The 17,358-nt window shown below is 39.0% G+C and overlaps 1 protein-coding gene across 1 annotated transcript; it reads left to right on the top strand.

The window, feature by feature from the left end:
- Nucleotides 1-664: 664 nt before the first annotated feature.
- Nucleotides 665-3,260, top strand: LOC129767194 (nucleolar GTP-binding protein 1). Its single transcript, XM_055767836.1, has 4 exons — nt 665-825; nt 922-1,196; nt 1,417-2,896; nt 2,960-3,260. The coding sequence occupies exons 1-4, from the start codon at nt 778-780 to the stop codon at nt 3,113-3,115; spliced, it is 1,959 nt and encodes a 652-aa protein (XP_055623811.1). The 5' UTR covers nt 665-777; the 3' UTR covers nt 3,116-3,260.
- The last annotated feature ends 14,098 nt before the right edge of the window (nt 3,261-17,358 follow it).

Below are 17,358 nucleotides of genomic sequence, written 5' to 3'. Positions count from 1 at the left end.
TAATATTAAGTTCAATTTATGAGTGAGATTTTCCAACAGTTTGTTTGTTATTTTTCCTAAATAGTTCATTCATTTTCCAACAACTTCATCAAACATCATATTTTATTCAGACATCTGGATTATGAATTACGATTTTTTAAAAAAAGAACATTGATTTTGAATACGCCCTTTCTAAAAATCAGTCGTAATTTCAATTGATTAGAAGGTAATGAAAAATGTGATTTCAGGTAGTTTTCATCCTAAGCACCACGCCGAGTCAGCGGTCAGCTGATTCGGCGTGAAATTGCTCTACAGTAAAATGTACCAATCATTGGTAGGCATGTGTATTGCATCTGACATTCATTTCACATACGGTTATAATATATGAAGAAAATATGCACATTCTACCAATGTTTGCATTACCAAAAGTTTGGGAGCTTCTTTTAGCAACTGTTTTCTGGGTGCAGGCAAGAGGAGATAAGACGGAGACGTCACAGCATTTCGACCAATATTAGGTCGATATTTTGTTTGTCGACTGGATTGTGGGAGTTCACTGCATTTACAGCGCAGTAATATTCAACATATGTGCACCCCTCGTCGTTCGTCTACCTGACCGCACTTTCGAGCAGTGTTTTGCCTTAACTGACAACCTCGTGTTTTACACATCTTTGTTGACATTTCCATCGCCAAAAGTCGTTCTTTTCGCAGCACCATCACCTCGTGTTGATTTGGTGCCGTTTCGTTGCTCGACGAATTTTCTCATTTTTTCCGTGAGAATCTTCCGAAAAATACATCAGAATGAGTCTGTACAATTTCAAGAAAATAATGGTGGTGCCGCCGGCAAAGGTAGGTTTAAATAACCGAGTCCCTCTTGATAAAATGGGGTTTTGTGTTTCCACAGACGTAATTTCTAACCTGTAAACATGTTGTGTTTGTTTTTAGGCCTTCATAGATATTATGCTCTCGAAGACCCAGCGGAAGACGCCGACTGTGGTCCATAAGCATTACAAAATCAGCCGAATCCGGGCGTTCTATATGCGGAAGGTGAAGTATACCCAGCAGAATTTTCACGATCGTTTGTCGCAGATTATTCAGGATTTTCCCAAGTTGGATGATGTTCATCCGTTTTACGCGGATTTGATGAATGTACTGTACGATAAGGATCATTATAAGCTGGCGCTTGGGCAGCTTAACACGGCCAGACATTTGATCGATACGTGAGTTATGTTTTATTTTATCGTGGAACTTTGGTTGATCATTTGGCTTTGTATTTATGTTGTTTTTATTGTGATTAGTTTTCAATCTTCAGTCCGACGTTCGGAAAATGTAAACATCACAGTTTCGAATAAAAGATCGGAAGTTATATTTAAACATTTTGCTATTTTGTGTTGAGGTTTTGATCAAACGATTATATAACATTAATATTCTTTTTTTCAGCGTGGCGAAAGATTACGTGCGTTTGTTGAAATTTGGAGATTCGTTATATCGATGCAAACAACTGAAAAAAGCTGCCCTCGGTCGGATGGCCACCATCATGAAACGACAGGCATCAAATTTGACCTATCTGGAGCAAGTGCGTCAGCACTTGTCCCGTCTACCATCCATCGATCCGTACACCAGAACCATTATTATTTGCGGTTTTCCCAACGTGGGCAAATCAAGTTTCATAAACAAAGTTACAAGAGCCGATGTCGAGGTGCAGCCATACGCGTTTACAACGAAAAGTTTGTATGTTGGCCACATGGATTACAAGTATCTCAGATGGCAAGTTATCGATACGCCTGGAATCCTGGATCACTCTTTGGAAGACAGAAACGTGATCGAAATGCAGGCCATCACGGCGATGGCTCATTTGAGGGCATGCATCTTATACTTCATGGATATTTCCGAACAGTGCGGACACTCGGTTGAAGAGCAGGCCAAACTGTTTGAAAGTATTAAACCTCTGTTCGCCAACAAACCTTTGGCTTTAGTGCTAAACAAAACCGATATCATAACGCTGGATGAGTTAGACGCGGACAAAAGGAAAATCATCGATGATCTCGTTGATGACATTGAGGAAATTCCGATTTTGCAAATGTCCACCGTTACGGAGAAGGGAGTTATGGAGGTCAAAACCGAGGCCTGCGAGCGTTTGCTCGGATATCGTGTTGATCAGAAGTTGAAGACCAAGAAGATCGAAGGAGTTCTAAACAGACTGCATGTGGCAATGCCCGAGAAGCGAGATGACAAAGAGCGTCCACCATGCATACCAGAATCGGTACTGGCCGCTCGGACAGCCAATGCGGAGAAGATTGCTCGTCGTCAGCGCAAACTCGAGAAGGAAATCGAGCAGGAGATGGGAGACGAATACACGTTGGACCTTAAGAAAAACTACGCCGATATTGCGGAAGAAGAGCGATACGATGTCATTCCTGAGTTTCTTAATGGTGTTAACATTGCAGACTACATTGATCTGGATATCTTCGAGAAGTTGGAGGAACTTGAACGCGAAGAAGGCCTCCGGTTGGAATCAGGATTCTACGATCCTCCTCCACTCAATCTTGATGAAACTTTGTTGGAGATTCGCGAAATGGCCAAGCAGATCCGTCTCAAACGGTTCATGCTCAAGGATGCCCGAAAGATGCAGCTGAAGAGCGGTCGCCCTGTCATGCCTAGACATAAGCAGGCAACGGTACGTGATAGAAAGGTGGATAACCTGCGTAAGACCATGGAAAACCTCGGAGTTGATATGTCTGAAACCGATAACACAAACTTCGCCAAGAGTCAGGTCAGCATAAAACGCAGTCTTATACCGGCTGTTGGTGGACCCAAGACACCCAAGAAGGATCGGGAATCGTCAGCCATTGTCAAGGCTACCGGTCAGTTGATCAAGAGGAGAACTCCTGGACACGAACTTGGTATCAAGGATGTAATGGTGAGTGTAGTGATTATGATCCTTTTTGACTTTTTGCTAATTGTCACATTCATTTGTCAACAGATCAAGAAGAAGGCGAAGGTTATGGCGAAACACGACATCGCCAAGCGGGTTACGAAAATGTCCCGAAAGGGCGAAGGCGATCGTCACATACCGGATCTGATGCCGAAGCATTTGTTCGCTGGCAAACGAGGCTCTGGCAAGACAGATCGTCGTTAAGGTGTCTGTTCCGTGTCCTGCTCGTGGGATGTCTTGTAATTATAAGTTTCGCATCTAGATTTATACATTTTTTGATAACCGGCAAAGCAAAATATCGAGTAACGTTTGTTGATTAAAACGATTCAATAAAACATGCATAACTGGATTCATTTACAGTGTTAAAATATTTATCAGCCGATATCCTTTCCTTGAAAAAAATGGGCATCGATTTTTGACAGACGGTTTCCCAAAAAGGCTTTCAAGTAGAAATACTGAAATATGCAATCAATAACATAAAAACACTTGAGTTTGGCGGATACTCGTATACACTGTCGATCATGCGACGGGGCAAAAAATAAAAGCATATCTTTTGAGACGTCCTTGCTCCAATTTTAAATTTTTGACGTAGGATTACGTTTTTCGGGACATTGAGGGTACAAATTGAAAAACGAGAATCGATCGCATTGAAAAAACTGTCCAATTTATAACGCTTATTGCTCAGTCATTTCATGATCGATTTCGGTACTAACATTTTTTTCAATTGAATAAAATTATATATGTCATGAAACTAACTATCGAACAATTGAAGAATCTCAACCCTTACCCAAACGGAAATATCTCGTTCTGAATTGTCGAAATTCAAGATACAAGCCTCCTCTTGGACTGACAATTATTACTTTGGCCATTCCATAACAATTCATTACAGTGAAAAGGAATGAAATAATATATTTCATTTATCTCTTCAAACCATCTGATTCACACTTGGCCCTAATAATTACTAAAAACTTAAAAATAAACTAAAACTAAACTAAACGACACTAAGGTAAATGATTTTGGAATCGAAAATATGATCTTGGTTGGTCCACATTTTTGTATGCTCTAGTTCAGCGCACCTGTGTCAAATTAGGTATTCGAATATTCCAAAATATATAAATAATATTGTCATCTTCATGATTTACAGTAGTTTTATAGTATATTTTTACGGATTCACATGTTTAAAGGATTATAAAATCCACATTCTATTGATGTCCATGCGCCCCTCACTGGAACTAACTTTTAATCAATCACCAAATGATTATTTGATACGTATTCAGACCTTTTCTAGATTACAACACTTACAAATATTGTGAACAACATGCTTGCATACCATTTGTATCAGATTTACTTGGCTAAACCATATAATTAATGCATTTCGATGACCTCAATTCTGATCATGGTTTGTCCGACTCGTTGATCTTGGTTTGTCCACATGATTACTATGGCAACCGCTTGGCGCGCTGCAGTTTGTTTATGGTGTCCTTCGCACATAGCAGAAATTAAATGTTGAGGTGAACACTTTTAAAATGCCTAAGAAAAGACAATATTCTGAAGAAAGCCCTAAATTATGAATGGATCAATATGATGACGGCAAACTCAAGCAATCAGAAATGCAACATCTACTTTTGAATTCAATTTTTTTCATTCAAAAATAGTGATTTCTAAAACTGGACAAACCATGATCATAATTTCTTTCTCAGGAAAATCGTTAAAAAACATAAATATTTGAATAATTTCATCGGCTTATGGTAGAATAAGAAACTAGAGACTTAGGGCTTTTCAATAAACCCAAACTCGTCTTGATTATATGTGAAGGAAAATCGATTTGCATTTACTAGATACGTGAAAACACCCTAAATTGGACAAACCAATATCATTTGCCCTACTAAATCAAGATACATTGGCCGAACAAAATAAAACAATGAAAAAATCGAGGGGTTGTATCCGAGACACGACCGCTTAGGACGTAGGACTACGCAATCCTTTTTTTAATTTTTTGGTTTATCATTTCGGATATTATTTGAGAATTCATCGAAATTTCATAAATTACTTTTTAGTAAAAAGTGCCGGGGACCCTGAAAAGGTTTAATGGTTAGCGTGGTTTTGTAGAATCATTTCGAGAAGCAACGATTCTTTCTTGCCTTTGCGAGAACAACACATTAATTGGTCATATGTCGCAATTTGTTTCTTTATATCAATGTACGCATTGCACTATCTAACGAGAGGCATCTCCCGTGCATCACCATTCAACAAGCATCAAACATGCGTCTAACAGATGCACACAGTTGTAGCGATAAAAATGAAATATAGGAGCTTGTTGCATCAGAACAGAGCCGATGCGCACTAGAGATGTGCCATCCGCTCATGAGCTGTTCATTCGAATCGCTTCATCATAGTGAGCGGTTTCGGATCGGCTCGCAATCAAAAAAACGCAGCTCATCAGCTCATTACGGAGCTGGAGCTGATGAGCTGTTGAGCTGTTGAGCTGCTGAGCTGTTGAGCTGATGAGCTGTTGAGCTGAAGAGCTGTTGAGCTGAAGAGCTGTTGAGCTCTTGAGCTGTTGAGCTGCTGAGCTGCTGAGCTGTTGAGCTGTTGAGCTGCATAGTTGTGGAGCGCAAAAGCTGCAGAGAGTGAATTGCGAGACGCGAAAGGATTTTTCGTCTCCCGCGCTTCATGGCATGACGTCAGTTTGTTTTCGTGTATCCCTCTTCGTACTTTAGCTTTAGCAGAGATGCCAGATAGGAAAAAAGGTTTTTGTTTTGAAGATATTCAATCGTTCGTTACTTCATTTAATTTTTCATATATGGCCAAACAAAATAATAAACATTATTATATGCTTGTAAATAAATTTGATATATTACATTGTTATTTAAACATTACTGTGGAAACACATACATTTATTTCCGCGTGCTGAATCAAAACAATTCAGAAAACCACCTGGCATAAATGTTGATGATTGATACTGGTCCTTTTGTTACATTTGTGATCGCGAATAATTATTTCTCGTTGCACCTATTAGTGGATTTATTTTTATATCCTCGGATGCAAAAAAAAATCTCGTTGGTTTTTTCAAAAAACCTTGTCTCGGTCTATATTCCTGGAGGCATTATATTTGGCTACTGCTGGTTTTTCTGTTGTTTAAGTTCAGCATATCCTAAGCATCTCCTATGTTGGATTTCAGCATTCAGTATTTGTTGTATATTATATTATTAGAATTCATATCAGTTCTAGTTTTTGTACAGTTACAAATTAAATTCGTTTATTTTTGCTTTCCGTCTATTAAGAAAATGCACACTATGCAATGTCCCATGGTGATTACGTTTCATATGCAATTGTGTGGACAACTGCAAAATTCAACTGAGCTGAAGAGCTGTTCCAAATGAACAGCTCACTTGTATGAGCTGAACGGCTCTGAGCCGCTCACCATGATGAGCTGATTTGCCCATCTCTAATGCGCACTAGAGCAGATGCGAATCGCAACTAAAAGTTGCCGTTTACATGTACCGGAAATGAACAAGTTTTAAGTTTCACGCAACGAAAACAAGCAACACACACAAAGCTAGAAGCATCCTATAATCGCTATAATCATTTGCACTCTTCTCGTTTTTCGCCTGATTTGCCATGGCTTGGATGCAGTAGCGTAGCGTGACCGGGTGACACCCGGGGCGAGTTACTAGGGTGTCACCCCCTATAATACTTAGTTTTCGTTTTCGAGTGAAAAATCAAACAGTTACAAAATAAGAGAATAAATGGAATATGGTTTATTTGTGGATGTCGAAATATGACTCTAATAAACCTTATCAAATAAACATATTTATGGGGCTGAGACCGACACTGATATTGTAGAGTAATGCGGGGCAAAGGTGCGCACCTAACTGTTGTTGTCCAATAACTCTTGAAATAAAAGCAAATAAAATTCCGTTTGCTTACCAAATTGTAACTATTAGGCTGTCAAAAAAGTCCTGCGGTATTTCCGTGAGGTGTCGTTGTAAGCGCGTAGTTCTAGTTGTATTCATTGTATCGAGTCATACTATAGCTTGTTGGAAAGGTATTTTTGCGCTATAATATAGTCCTTGACAGTGTTTTGTTTGGTTAAGTCGTTCGTGAGTTATAGTGTCGCAAATATGGAGCAAAATAAAGAGAAAATCCGACATATTTTACAATACTACTATGACAAAGGCAAAAATGCATCTCAAGCTGCCAATAAAATTTGTGCAGTTTATGGACCCGATACAGTTTCCATTTCCACCGCACAACGATGGTTTCAACGTTTTCGTTCTGGTGTAGAGGTCGTCGAAGATGCGCCACGTTCCGGAAGGCCTGTCGTCGAAAATTGCGACAAAATCGCTGAATTAGCCGAGAAAGACCGGCATAGTAGCAGCCGTAGCATCGGCCAAGAGCTGGGGATAAGTCATCAAACCGTTATTAACCATTTGAAGAAGCTTGGATTCACAAAGAAGCTCGATGTATGGGTGCCACACACGTTGACGCAAAAAAACATCTTTGACCGTATCGACGCATGTGAATCGCTGCTGAATCGCAACAAAATCGACCCGTTTCTGAAGCGGATGGCGACTGGCGATGAAAAGTGGGTCACCTATGACAACGTGAAGCGCAAACGGTCGTGGTCGAAGCCCGCTGAAGCGGCTCAGACGGTGGCCAAGCCCTCATTAACGGCCAGGAAGGTTCTGCTGTGTGTTTGGTGGGATTGTCAAGGAATAATCTATTATGAGCTGCTTCCCTACGGCCAAACGCTCAATTCGGACCTGTACTGCCAACAACTGGACCGCTTGAAGGTAGCACTCATGAAGAAGAGGCCATCTTTGATAAACAGAGGCCGCATTGTCTTCCATCAGGACAACGCCAGGCCACACACTTCTTTGGTGACGCGCCAGAAGCTCCGGGAGCTGGGATGGGAGGTTCTTTTGCATCCGCCGTATAGTCCGGACCTTGCACCAAGTGACTACCACCTGTTTTTGTCCATGGCGAACGAGCTAGGTAGTCAGAAGTTAGCCACAAAAGAGGCCTGTGAAAATTGGCTATCCGAGTTTTTTGCCAATAAGGAAGCGAGCTTCTATAACAGGGGTATTATGAAGTTGGCATCTCGTTGGGAACAAGTAATCGAACAAAACAGCGCATATTTGACTTAAAACAGATGATTGTAACTAATTTTATGAACAAATGAAAATTCAAAAAAAATACCGCAGGACTTTTTTGACAGCCTAATATATGTATTACCTTCGAAACGTAGTACAAGCATTTCTCGAGTTGTGTTTGTAATTGGACAAATACCTATTTTAATACAAAAAGACAAATGCGCACCTTTGCCCCATAGTGGGGGCAAAGGTGCGCACCGTACGGGGCAAAGGTGCGCACTTATTGAATTGAACTTCTGAGATAACTTATACCAAAAATCAATGCTCTATCATCAGAAGCGGAAGAAGCATCATTACTAGAGAGTGTAGGCACCGTCCAGTAGGCAGGAGGGGGGTGTTCTATGGTTTTTTTATGGGTGAGAAGAGAGGATGTTATGATCGAACATACTACGTGTAAATTTTGGGGAGTGAGAAATTATACGAAAGTGTCCAACATTTGGAACAGAATTCGTTTTTATTAACAAACTAGCTGACCCGGCGAACTTCGGAAATTAGAAATTATTTTTATTTACGTAATCTATACTCGCGGTATATAATTTCTTTTTTGACATATAAACCTGATGCAGACTAAGACGCATCATTCCTGATACTGGCTGTTTAAATCCGTTTCTCCGCTCTTGAGTTAAATAATGAGGAACGGACACCAGATAATTTTTATTTATATAGATCAAGTTTATAAATACATAGTTACCATCACTTGATTTATTTGAGACTCATTGTTGAAAAAAACAATATTTATTTGAAGTTTATTGTAAAAACAGAAACATAAACGAAACATAACCGTTATTGAATTGAATGCATGGTGAAAATAAAAACATTTTTCATTTGAAATTGATTACGAATTATTTTTAAGCATTTGTTTATTTTTATTCCTCATATCGGTTCTGAGGATTCCGGCGCTTTGCCTTGGAGCGCTGATGCTTCGTTGTACTGTTGTGGGGTTCGAAGAGACAGACGATGGTTCCTCATGAAACTAGAATCAAAATCTCTTACTGCCTGTATTGCACCTTGGTTGAATTCGTGCTGGAAGTTGTTGGCTTCCGCAAAATCAAACGCCAGACGCCGTAAATCTTTGAGAGTCATACCATAGAAAGCTTTGTCCAGTGTCCTGCAGTGGTCCACCAGATCCTCAGACTACTCACTCGTAAATACCTATCTGAACCGCCCTAGGTGCTCGCTGACACATCCCAGCAGAAGTAGAAATGTCAATAAAAGAAGATTCGAATCTTAAATTACTTTCTGATATGAGCCTCTTCCTCAGAGCTGATTCAGAAATATCGAGGTCTGTCGCGATCCGACGCTTCAAGAATCCTTCCCAAAGCCTCTGTCGGGCCATTTGAGCATTTCTGGAGTGCATTTCTTTAAATTAGTTTCCTTCTTGTGGGTCCCGTTAAAAATGTGGTTGAAAACATTTTAGAATTTTTTTTCAGAGCACCAGAGTGCGAACTTTTGCACCACAGCCACTGCGCACTTTTGCCCCTCAAGCAATTTTTGAACTAAACGAATTTTTAAAAAAAGCTCTTGAAATTTTTCACAAAAACGAATACGTACTATCATCTACTATAGAATGAAGGTTTCCTTGACAGTGTAGTTTCGAACTTTCCAGTTATTTGAGGTAAGTAAATCGTCATCTCCAAAACTGAAAAAAATAGATCAAAACATCGCAAAACTCTTTTTACCTCATAACTTTTTGCCACTTTCATGAAATGTTTTTTTATATGTGTAAGCTGCTGGTGTAATAATGTATCAAACGACTGCACTGTTGTTGAAATTTCATGCTCGTTTGCTTCAAAATGGTCAATGCGCACCTTTGCCCCGCACTACTCTACAAGTGCTTTGCCTTAAGTGAGCTTTCGCTCTCTTGTTGCAGGCTCAATGAAATGCGCAGCAATAAGCCTCTCCACTCGGCTCCTTCTTTAGACGATTTTGACCGTTCTTCTTGGAAATGTTGGAGTGCATTAGTCATCACCATCAGGAAATCCCGATGCACTTGATCCAGTATTTGAGTCGCACAATATTCCAGTGGTTGTGATCCGCCCATAAATTGGTTTCACAGCATGTTTTTTCAGCTGGTGGTATCAATATCTCAGGATCTAATCGACCGATTTGGATGAAACTTTTTATCAACATGTAACAATTAGGATTGCATTACCGTACCAAAATTTCAATAACCTGTTATTCGGTAATGAAAATTTCATTATCGGTAAAACCGGTAAATTACCGGTTAAACATACTTTAAAATAAACCATTTTCATAAAGAAACGGCTTTTATTTAGAATGATACAAAAAAAAACATTTTGTAATGTTTTGCAGATTGAAGTAATACTTAAGAACACCGAGAATTACTTAATACATAAGGACACAGCTAATTTTGTCGTCTTCTAATCTAAATCGAATCTCATTAACAAAGTTTCCAGAAGAGGAAAACGCCTGTTCAGAGTCCAATTATGTTGGGCGTAAGTATCGAATACTATTGCATTTATTTGCCTGTCAACTGTTTGGCAGGTTTCGAATCGTCCAGTAGATATTTTACCTCCTGTTGTCCAGCTATTGAATCAATATCATCATCGTCTTGCCACTTGCCACAATGATCAAGTTGACTCTAGAAAAATTTGCTATAATTATATTTAGTAACTCGCTCGAGAAGAATAGTAATAGAAGATAGGATTCTCTCACATCTCGCTATCGAGATGAAACACCCTGCCTCGATAACCAATATCATTTTTATCGAGTTGAGCAGTCCAATAAAAACCATTGAATCAGTCAGTTCTATTTTCCACTCGCTACGAAATAAAACCTTAAAGCGTACAACGTGATACAGCTCGCGCTTTTATTACGGAGATCTTTCACCATCCAAAGGACCTGATTCCGCCGTGGAAGGATCACCAATCCGGAGAACCAGCACCCTTACAGTCAAATTTGATCAAGTCAGGAACAATTTCAAATGCCTGCTTGATCAATACAGTCCGTGACGTTCGATAGAAGACGCCGAAGTCATCATTAATTGTGTCACAGCAGAATGATTATTCATATACAGGAACAAATCTGCACAGGGGGAATGGGGGGAAAGTGGTCACCCTAAGGAACATGCCCATTTCCTGTGTCTACATATCACTACAATTTCCGTTTTTTGAACAATATTGTAGCTCAATATATTGTTGTTCAAGATAGCAAGCGATTTTTATTATGAAAATTTAAAATAGTTCACTTTTCATTATATTAAAAAAAAGTTGATAAATCGAACATTTTTTTAGTGAGGAGGTAAAGTGGTCACCTGTGGGGGGCAAAGTGGTCACTCGTAGTGGTAGTGGGGGTAATGTGGTCACGTGGGGTAAAATGGTCACCTGCTTGTTTGGTAGTATAACTATTGACTATTGACACCGTATTGATATATCTTATGTTTGAAGAATTTCATGACTTTTGAGTCACCCTGTAGCACAGTGGAGCCGTCGTATGTCAAGATATCAAGGCTCTCTCGGTAGCCATTCGGCCGTAGTTTTGTGCGTTTCGAATTTAAGAAATATCTAGTGAAATTTAGTTTATTTGACCTGATATTTGCGACAAATCAACAGTTTGGACGACTGTTGACATATTCTAGGGGAGGTGAACAAATATTTTGTTCAATTTCAGTGATTATTTCGCATATTTCGCATTTCGTGGTTTGGGGGGCAAAGTGGTCAGTGGAGGATTACTACTGACAATGTTATGTTTTCAAAAGCTGATATACCTTATCACCTTCTGCTCTTAAAGGGGTCCCTTTTGTAGTTTTGACCCAGGAAAAATATGCCACTCCAACCAAAACCAAGCCTCATTTTGAAAAACGTTCCGGTAAAAAACCGCATTCTTTCATTTCTCATCATTATTTTGTACAGAATTTTATTGAACTCCACTATTTCTCAAACTGCATTACCCACGAGCATACTTTTCGAATAAAAATGAACACTGATCAGTAATAAATATACAAATACTTCCTAATCATAATATTTGCGTATTATCGTACAACCCCTCCTCATAAGCTCTTGATAGAATTTTGATCTGGTCAACAAGCTGACCAGTCCAGAATCTGAAGCCCCTATTCATGTAACCATGCCATGATCTGCAGAATTTATTATATGAATTAATGCCAAATTACCCAATTATCACATTGGTTTTGATGCAAAAACCACCTACTGGAATAGAATTTCTTCATATTGGAAGGACATACGGAATGTGTCATGTAATGTTTCAACTCGTAACTTTGCAGGCGGCAGTTTGATGGTTTGAGGAAAGTGATTTCAAAAAGGCCTGGTTTAGATACCTCACTATCAACACGAAGATTTTTTTTACGAAAAATTTACCGGCCGGGTGTGATATCTCGCTCGGTTTTAGAAATAACTCGATGCTTCTTTGAACTTCAGAGTACCGCGACGCTCCTGCGTTCGTAAACAATTAGCAAAAATCTTCTCGCGAAATTTTCTTGCGCGCATAGCTAGTTAAATGTGTGTGTTATTAATTTACATCAAAAGAAGAAATGTGTTCAAAATATTTTGCACAAAATAAATGGACAGTATCGTCAAAAGCATGTGTACTCTCAATTTTGCGATTGACTGTACACGGCAATTCTATAAAAAAGGTTCTTCTGAAAAAATTGCTATGATTTCACTTTTTATATGTGTTTTTTTTTCTTTACTTTTTTATTTCTTTACTCCCGACATTGATAAACTTGTGTCACCAAGTTACAAAATAATCTTGGTTGAAAAGTGTTATGAATCATTAGTAAAATTTCACTATTATCAAGACCACGTAATGTGTCTAACATTTCCATTCAACATGCAGCTGTGTCACCAAACGCCGATATTGCAATTCCGTAGTCGATCCCAACGGATCTGTGCGATATACAATATTTTATGGGCAAATATAGAAGTTGTATCCAAATCTCGGTTTATTCCACTCATAAACATGCTGGATTATTCGTACACAAACAATGGAAGTTACAGGGCACAGTTCACCACTAACACAGTGCTTTGTGTGCGATATTGGATGGCAGACCAAATTCATTATCGTACCTCGAAATATCCCACTCCACAACTGTCTGGCTGCAATCGCCGGCCGGTGTGGACAAACAGGACATAATACGAGTGAGGTAAACCTCAGGTCGAATCCATGGGAATGTGAAACGTACTCAGTATTCGTGGTTTGTTAATGTCACAAAAGTCGCCAAATTCCAAGTTGTCATGAAAAAATTGTAACATAAATCGTAAGATTTTCTGTTGAAGTCCTGTATTCATTGCTTCCACTTTCACCACTCAACCACGGAAGCTTCAGAAATCGGAATATGCAACACAGCTGGATCATAAGCATAATTTGATTTGTTCCCAATCTAAACAACTTTCAAACCCCAAGCTGGGATAAGTTAAACCAAACATGAACTGGGAGCTTTTCCTCTGCTCTGAGTTTCGGTCAGGTGCCGGGAGGAACATGAAACATATTGAAGCTAATATAAAAGATTTCCCCGGATGATCCGGGGAGATTTTCTCGGGGGTTTTTCTTTTATTTTACCGAGCGGGGTGGACGATGGAATCGAGGAATCACAACCATCATCACTAAATTTTACTGAAGTTAGCTTTGCCTGCTAATGTAATAAGGTGCCTTCTTCACCACACTTTATGATTTCGTGATTTACCGGCATGAGAGAAATAAATTTCATTCTTTGTGCTTCACGTTTCGGTACCCTCTGACTGCAGGTACTCAAGTGTGTTTGGACGGAAGCCGGTTTTGGATTTAAAAGATATATGCATAACATTATTTTGCTAGAGAACTTCTTTAATATTTGTTGGCATTGAATTCCGTTCCAGGACAGTGTAGTTTCCATTTTTTTTGACGTAGGACCACGTCTTTCATTTCTGTACCGGGGTGTAAGCTCAAAGTTTCGAAAACGCGAGAGTGACGCTTGAAGTGCAAGGTTTTAAACGTTTATATCTCTTGGCCGGCTGAATGGCGTGATATCATAATCACTTTATTCGAAAGACAAAACGTTCAAGAGTTATATGATTGTTAATTATTGACCCGAAATATATTGGACCTGATCACGAACGTCACTCCACTGTGAAAAAAACGAAGTGAATTGTATACAACGTTATTACGGCTTCTTCTTGAATGGCGTTAACGTTCCTTTGGAACTTTTGTCGTTTCAACGTATGCATTAACTAGCGTCATTTATTAATACTTAGTTGATATTTTCTAAGCCAAATAACACGCCTTGAACGTATTCCGAGGGGCAAGTTCTAGAATACGCGTGATCACAGTGCAAGTCGAAGGAAATTTCTTTGACGAAAAAATCCCCCGGCCAGAACGGGAATCGAACCCGAACACCCGGCATGATAATGTGAGACGATAACCACTCGGCCACGGGTGCACACGTTATTATGGCTGCCACCGTGTTTTTAGAATCCGGAAGAGTTCATCCGTCGTGACAACCTTGATGAACTCGGTGTTATTATGTATTCCACGATACTGTCACGTCACGGGGAAAACAGGTATATTTGTCACCTTTGTTTTAAGTTTAATTTCGTGTTTATTCAGCTTTTTTTGCTAGCATTTTGAATCTAGTCTTGTCTTGTTTAGGAAACAAAAGATAAACAAACAGCGATTTACCCGCTTGGTGGCATTTTTGGACGAAATCCTGACGTATCCAGAGGACGTAAATTTGTTTATTTGGACTCGGACGATCATTATGGTTGATTATGTATAATATTGATTTGTTGATATTTTGAGTATTGAATAATAACCGTGAAGCTTTTCCAACATTGTAGAGCAGGTTTTTGTAATTTAAACATTCGCACGGTAGTTATAATGGATGATTAAATACGATTGAAGGACGACTAAATATAATTATAAAAAAAGGCCATTATTTTTTTTACTTTTTACGTTATAAATATTTTCAACGATATTGTTTTGAATAAAAGAATATTATAAAAGTTATAATAGATGAACTGCAAAGTTTTATGTTTCTTAAAAATACAGAACTGAACTGAACTGATAATATGTTTCATACAAGGAAAAAATGAGTCTATCATTGCAAAGCATTCACAAGATACTGTTTTGAAACTATTTTTTCATAATTTTGATATCCGTCTGAAGAAATTCTGCATCGCTTTCTGGTTTTAGGAAAATTCCTTGAAATCCATCAGATGTTTTATATAAAGATTATGTTTCTGACCGATGCTGTTAACCAGCCTCTGTTTACATAATTAAATCAAACCTCGTGTCCCGTATATCAAATTACACGAGAATAGGAAGGATAAAAGGATTGAAATTCAGAATCCCATATGGGAGTAACTCAGATTATACTGATCGTGAGGTGGATAAGGTGTGCACCCGTGGTCGAGTGGTTAGCGTCTCACATTATCATCCCGATTGTTCGGGTTCGATCCCCGTTCCGGCCGGGGGATTTTTCGTCAAATAAATTTCCCTCGACTTGCACTGTGGTCATGCGTATGCTAGAGCTTGCGCCTCAGAATACATTCAAGGCGTGTTATTTGGCTTAAGAAATCACAACTAAGTATTAATAAATGACGCTAGTTCATGCATACGTTGAGACGTCAAAAGTTCCACAGGGAACGTTAACGCCATTCAAGAAGAAGAGGTGGATAACTTCGAGTTTTCTATGAGTTAAAGAAGGTATTATTATTCAACAGAATTGTAGAAATGGTTCTTACAAAATGATTCTAACCATGACCTATAATCGTGTAATCGCAAACTTGTCATTCTAAAATACACGCTTGATTAAATGGAATATTATCTCATATCTTCTATATATATAAAAATGGAGTGATGTCTGTCTGTCTGTCTGATTCTTATAGACTCGGAAACTACTGAACCGATCGACATAAAAATTGGTATGTAGGGGTTTTTGGGGCCGGGGAAGGTTTTCGTGATATTTTGAGACCCCTCCCCCCTCTCATTTGTATGGCCCCCCCTGCCATACAAATGAAACACAAATTTCTGCATTACTCGGAAATTAACCAAGCAAACGAAACCAAAGTTGGCATGTGAAAGTTTTAGGGTGCAATAAATATTTCTATGATGGTTAGACAGTCCTTCCCCCACTCAAAGGGGGGGGGGCTGCCATACAAATGAAACACAAATTTCTGCATTACTCGAGAATTAATCAAGCAAATGAAACCAAATTTGGCATGTGGAGGTTTTAGGATGCAATAAATGTTTCTATGGTATAAGATACTCCTTCCCCCTCTCTTAGAGGAGGCTGCCATACAAATAAAACACAAATTTCTGCATTACTCGAGAATTAATCAAGTAAATGGGCGGGACGAAGTTTGCCGGGTTAGCTAGTACTGTTATAATTTTACCTACATAACATTCAAACGTCCGAAATTCTGCAACCGATATAACTTTCAAACGCCCGAAATTATGCAACTGACATGCCTCTTATAAACGGGAATGAACTCTTTCACTTCACGGAGTTTATTTTTACACGCAACTGTCTGTGACAATGATGATAGACACAAAAAGTTTAAGTGAAGTGAAAGCGTATGTGCCAGTGATGTTCGTGATCAGGCCCATTATATACATTTGTTTTTTCAAGTAGAACTACGTCTTTCATTAAGGATGCCAAATCAGAAAACAGGTCACGTTTCATGAAATAAAGTGAACAAAGAAAATAAAAAGAAGCAGAATAACGAAGAGAAGTATTTACCTATAGCATAAATATTGGATCTCGCTGAGGCAAATTTTCAGTGTCGTTCTAGATTCGAAGCAATGAATATCGCTTGTTCTTCCTTGTTTTGCGTCATTAAGGTTCTGAACTACACAACTGTGTGCAGAATCATCAAACTAGGCTATCATCGGCTCACCAAGAAAATGGCTGTTTCAAATGACAGTAGCAAAACTATCTCAAACAAGTAGAAATATTAATAGAAAGGGCTTCTGTTGAGGAGAGCGTAAAGCGAAGATAAGTGTGTATATATTCAGTTGCTTCAAGCCATTTTGTGCGAACGATGTCTAGAGGTGCGATTCCACTGAGACAATACCAAATAACATGTAGCATGATATTTGATATTCGCAAATATGGCCATTGTTGTCGTTTCCATTCGGTGTCAATGAAAGAACGATGTAGTTATGAGATGTGGAATAATGTGGTGCTTTGTGCAACAAGTATATAATCGCCTGTAGCCGAGTGTATGTCAATTGGGGAAACGGCCACCGGATATGACGTTCGAGGTAAATTTTCAATGCATCGACAAGAAATAAAGTGTGACATGCGATCGGCTTGTGTATTGTTCTGTGAGGGCA

This window comes from Toxorhynchites rutilus, chromosome 2 (genome assembly GCF_029784135.1).
Source record: "Toxorhynchites rutilus septentrionalis strain SRP chromosome 2, ASM2978413v1, whole genome shotgun sequence".
Classification (NCBI taxonomy): Eukaryota; Metazoa; Arthropoda; class Insecta; order Diptera; family Culicidae; genus Toxorhynchites; species Toxorhynchites rutilus.
This window is presented reverse-complemented; position numbering and strand designations above follow the sequence as displayed.

Bases quoted from the DNA above. Each gene is read 5' to 3' on its own strand.
- LOC129767194 (XM_055767836.1), top strand. From the start codon at position 778: ATGAGTCTGTACAATTTCAAGAAAATAATGGTGGTGCCGCCGGCAAAG. The intron at 826-921 runs GTAGGTTTAAAT...GTTTGTTTTTAG, and splicing joins TGGTGGTGCCGCCGGCAAAG to GCCTTCATAGATATTATGCT. The intron at 1,197-1,416 runs GTGAGTTATGTT...TCTTTTTTTCAG, and splicing joins GCCAGACATTTGATCGATAC to CGTGGCGAAAGATTACGTGC.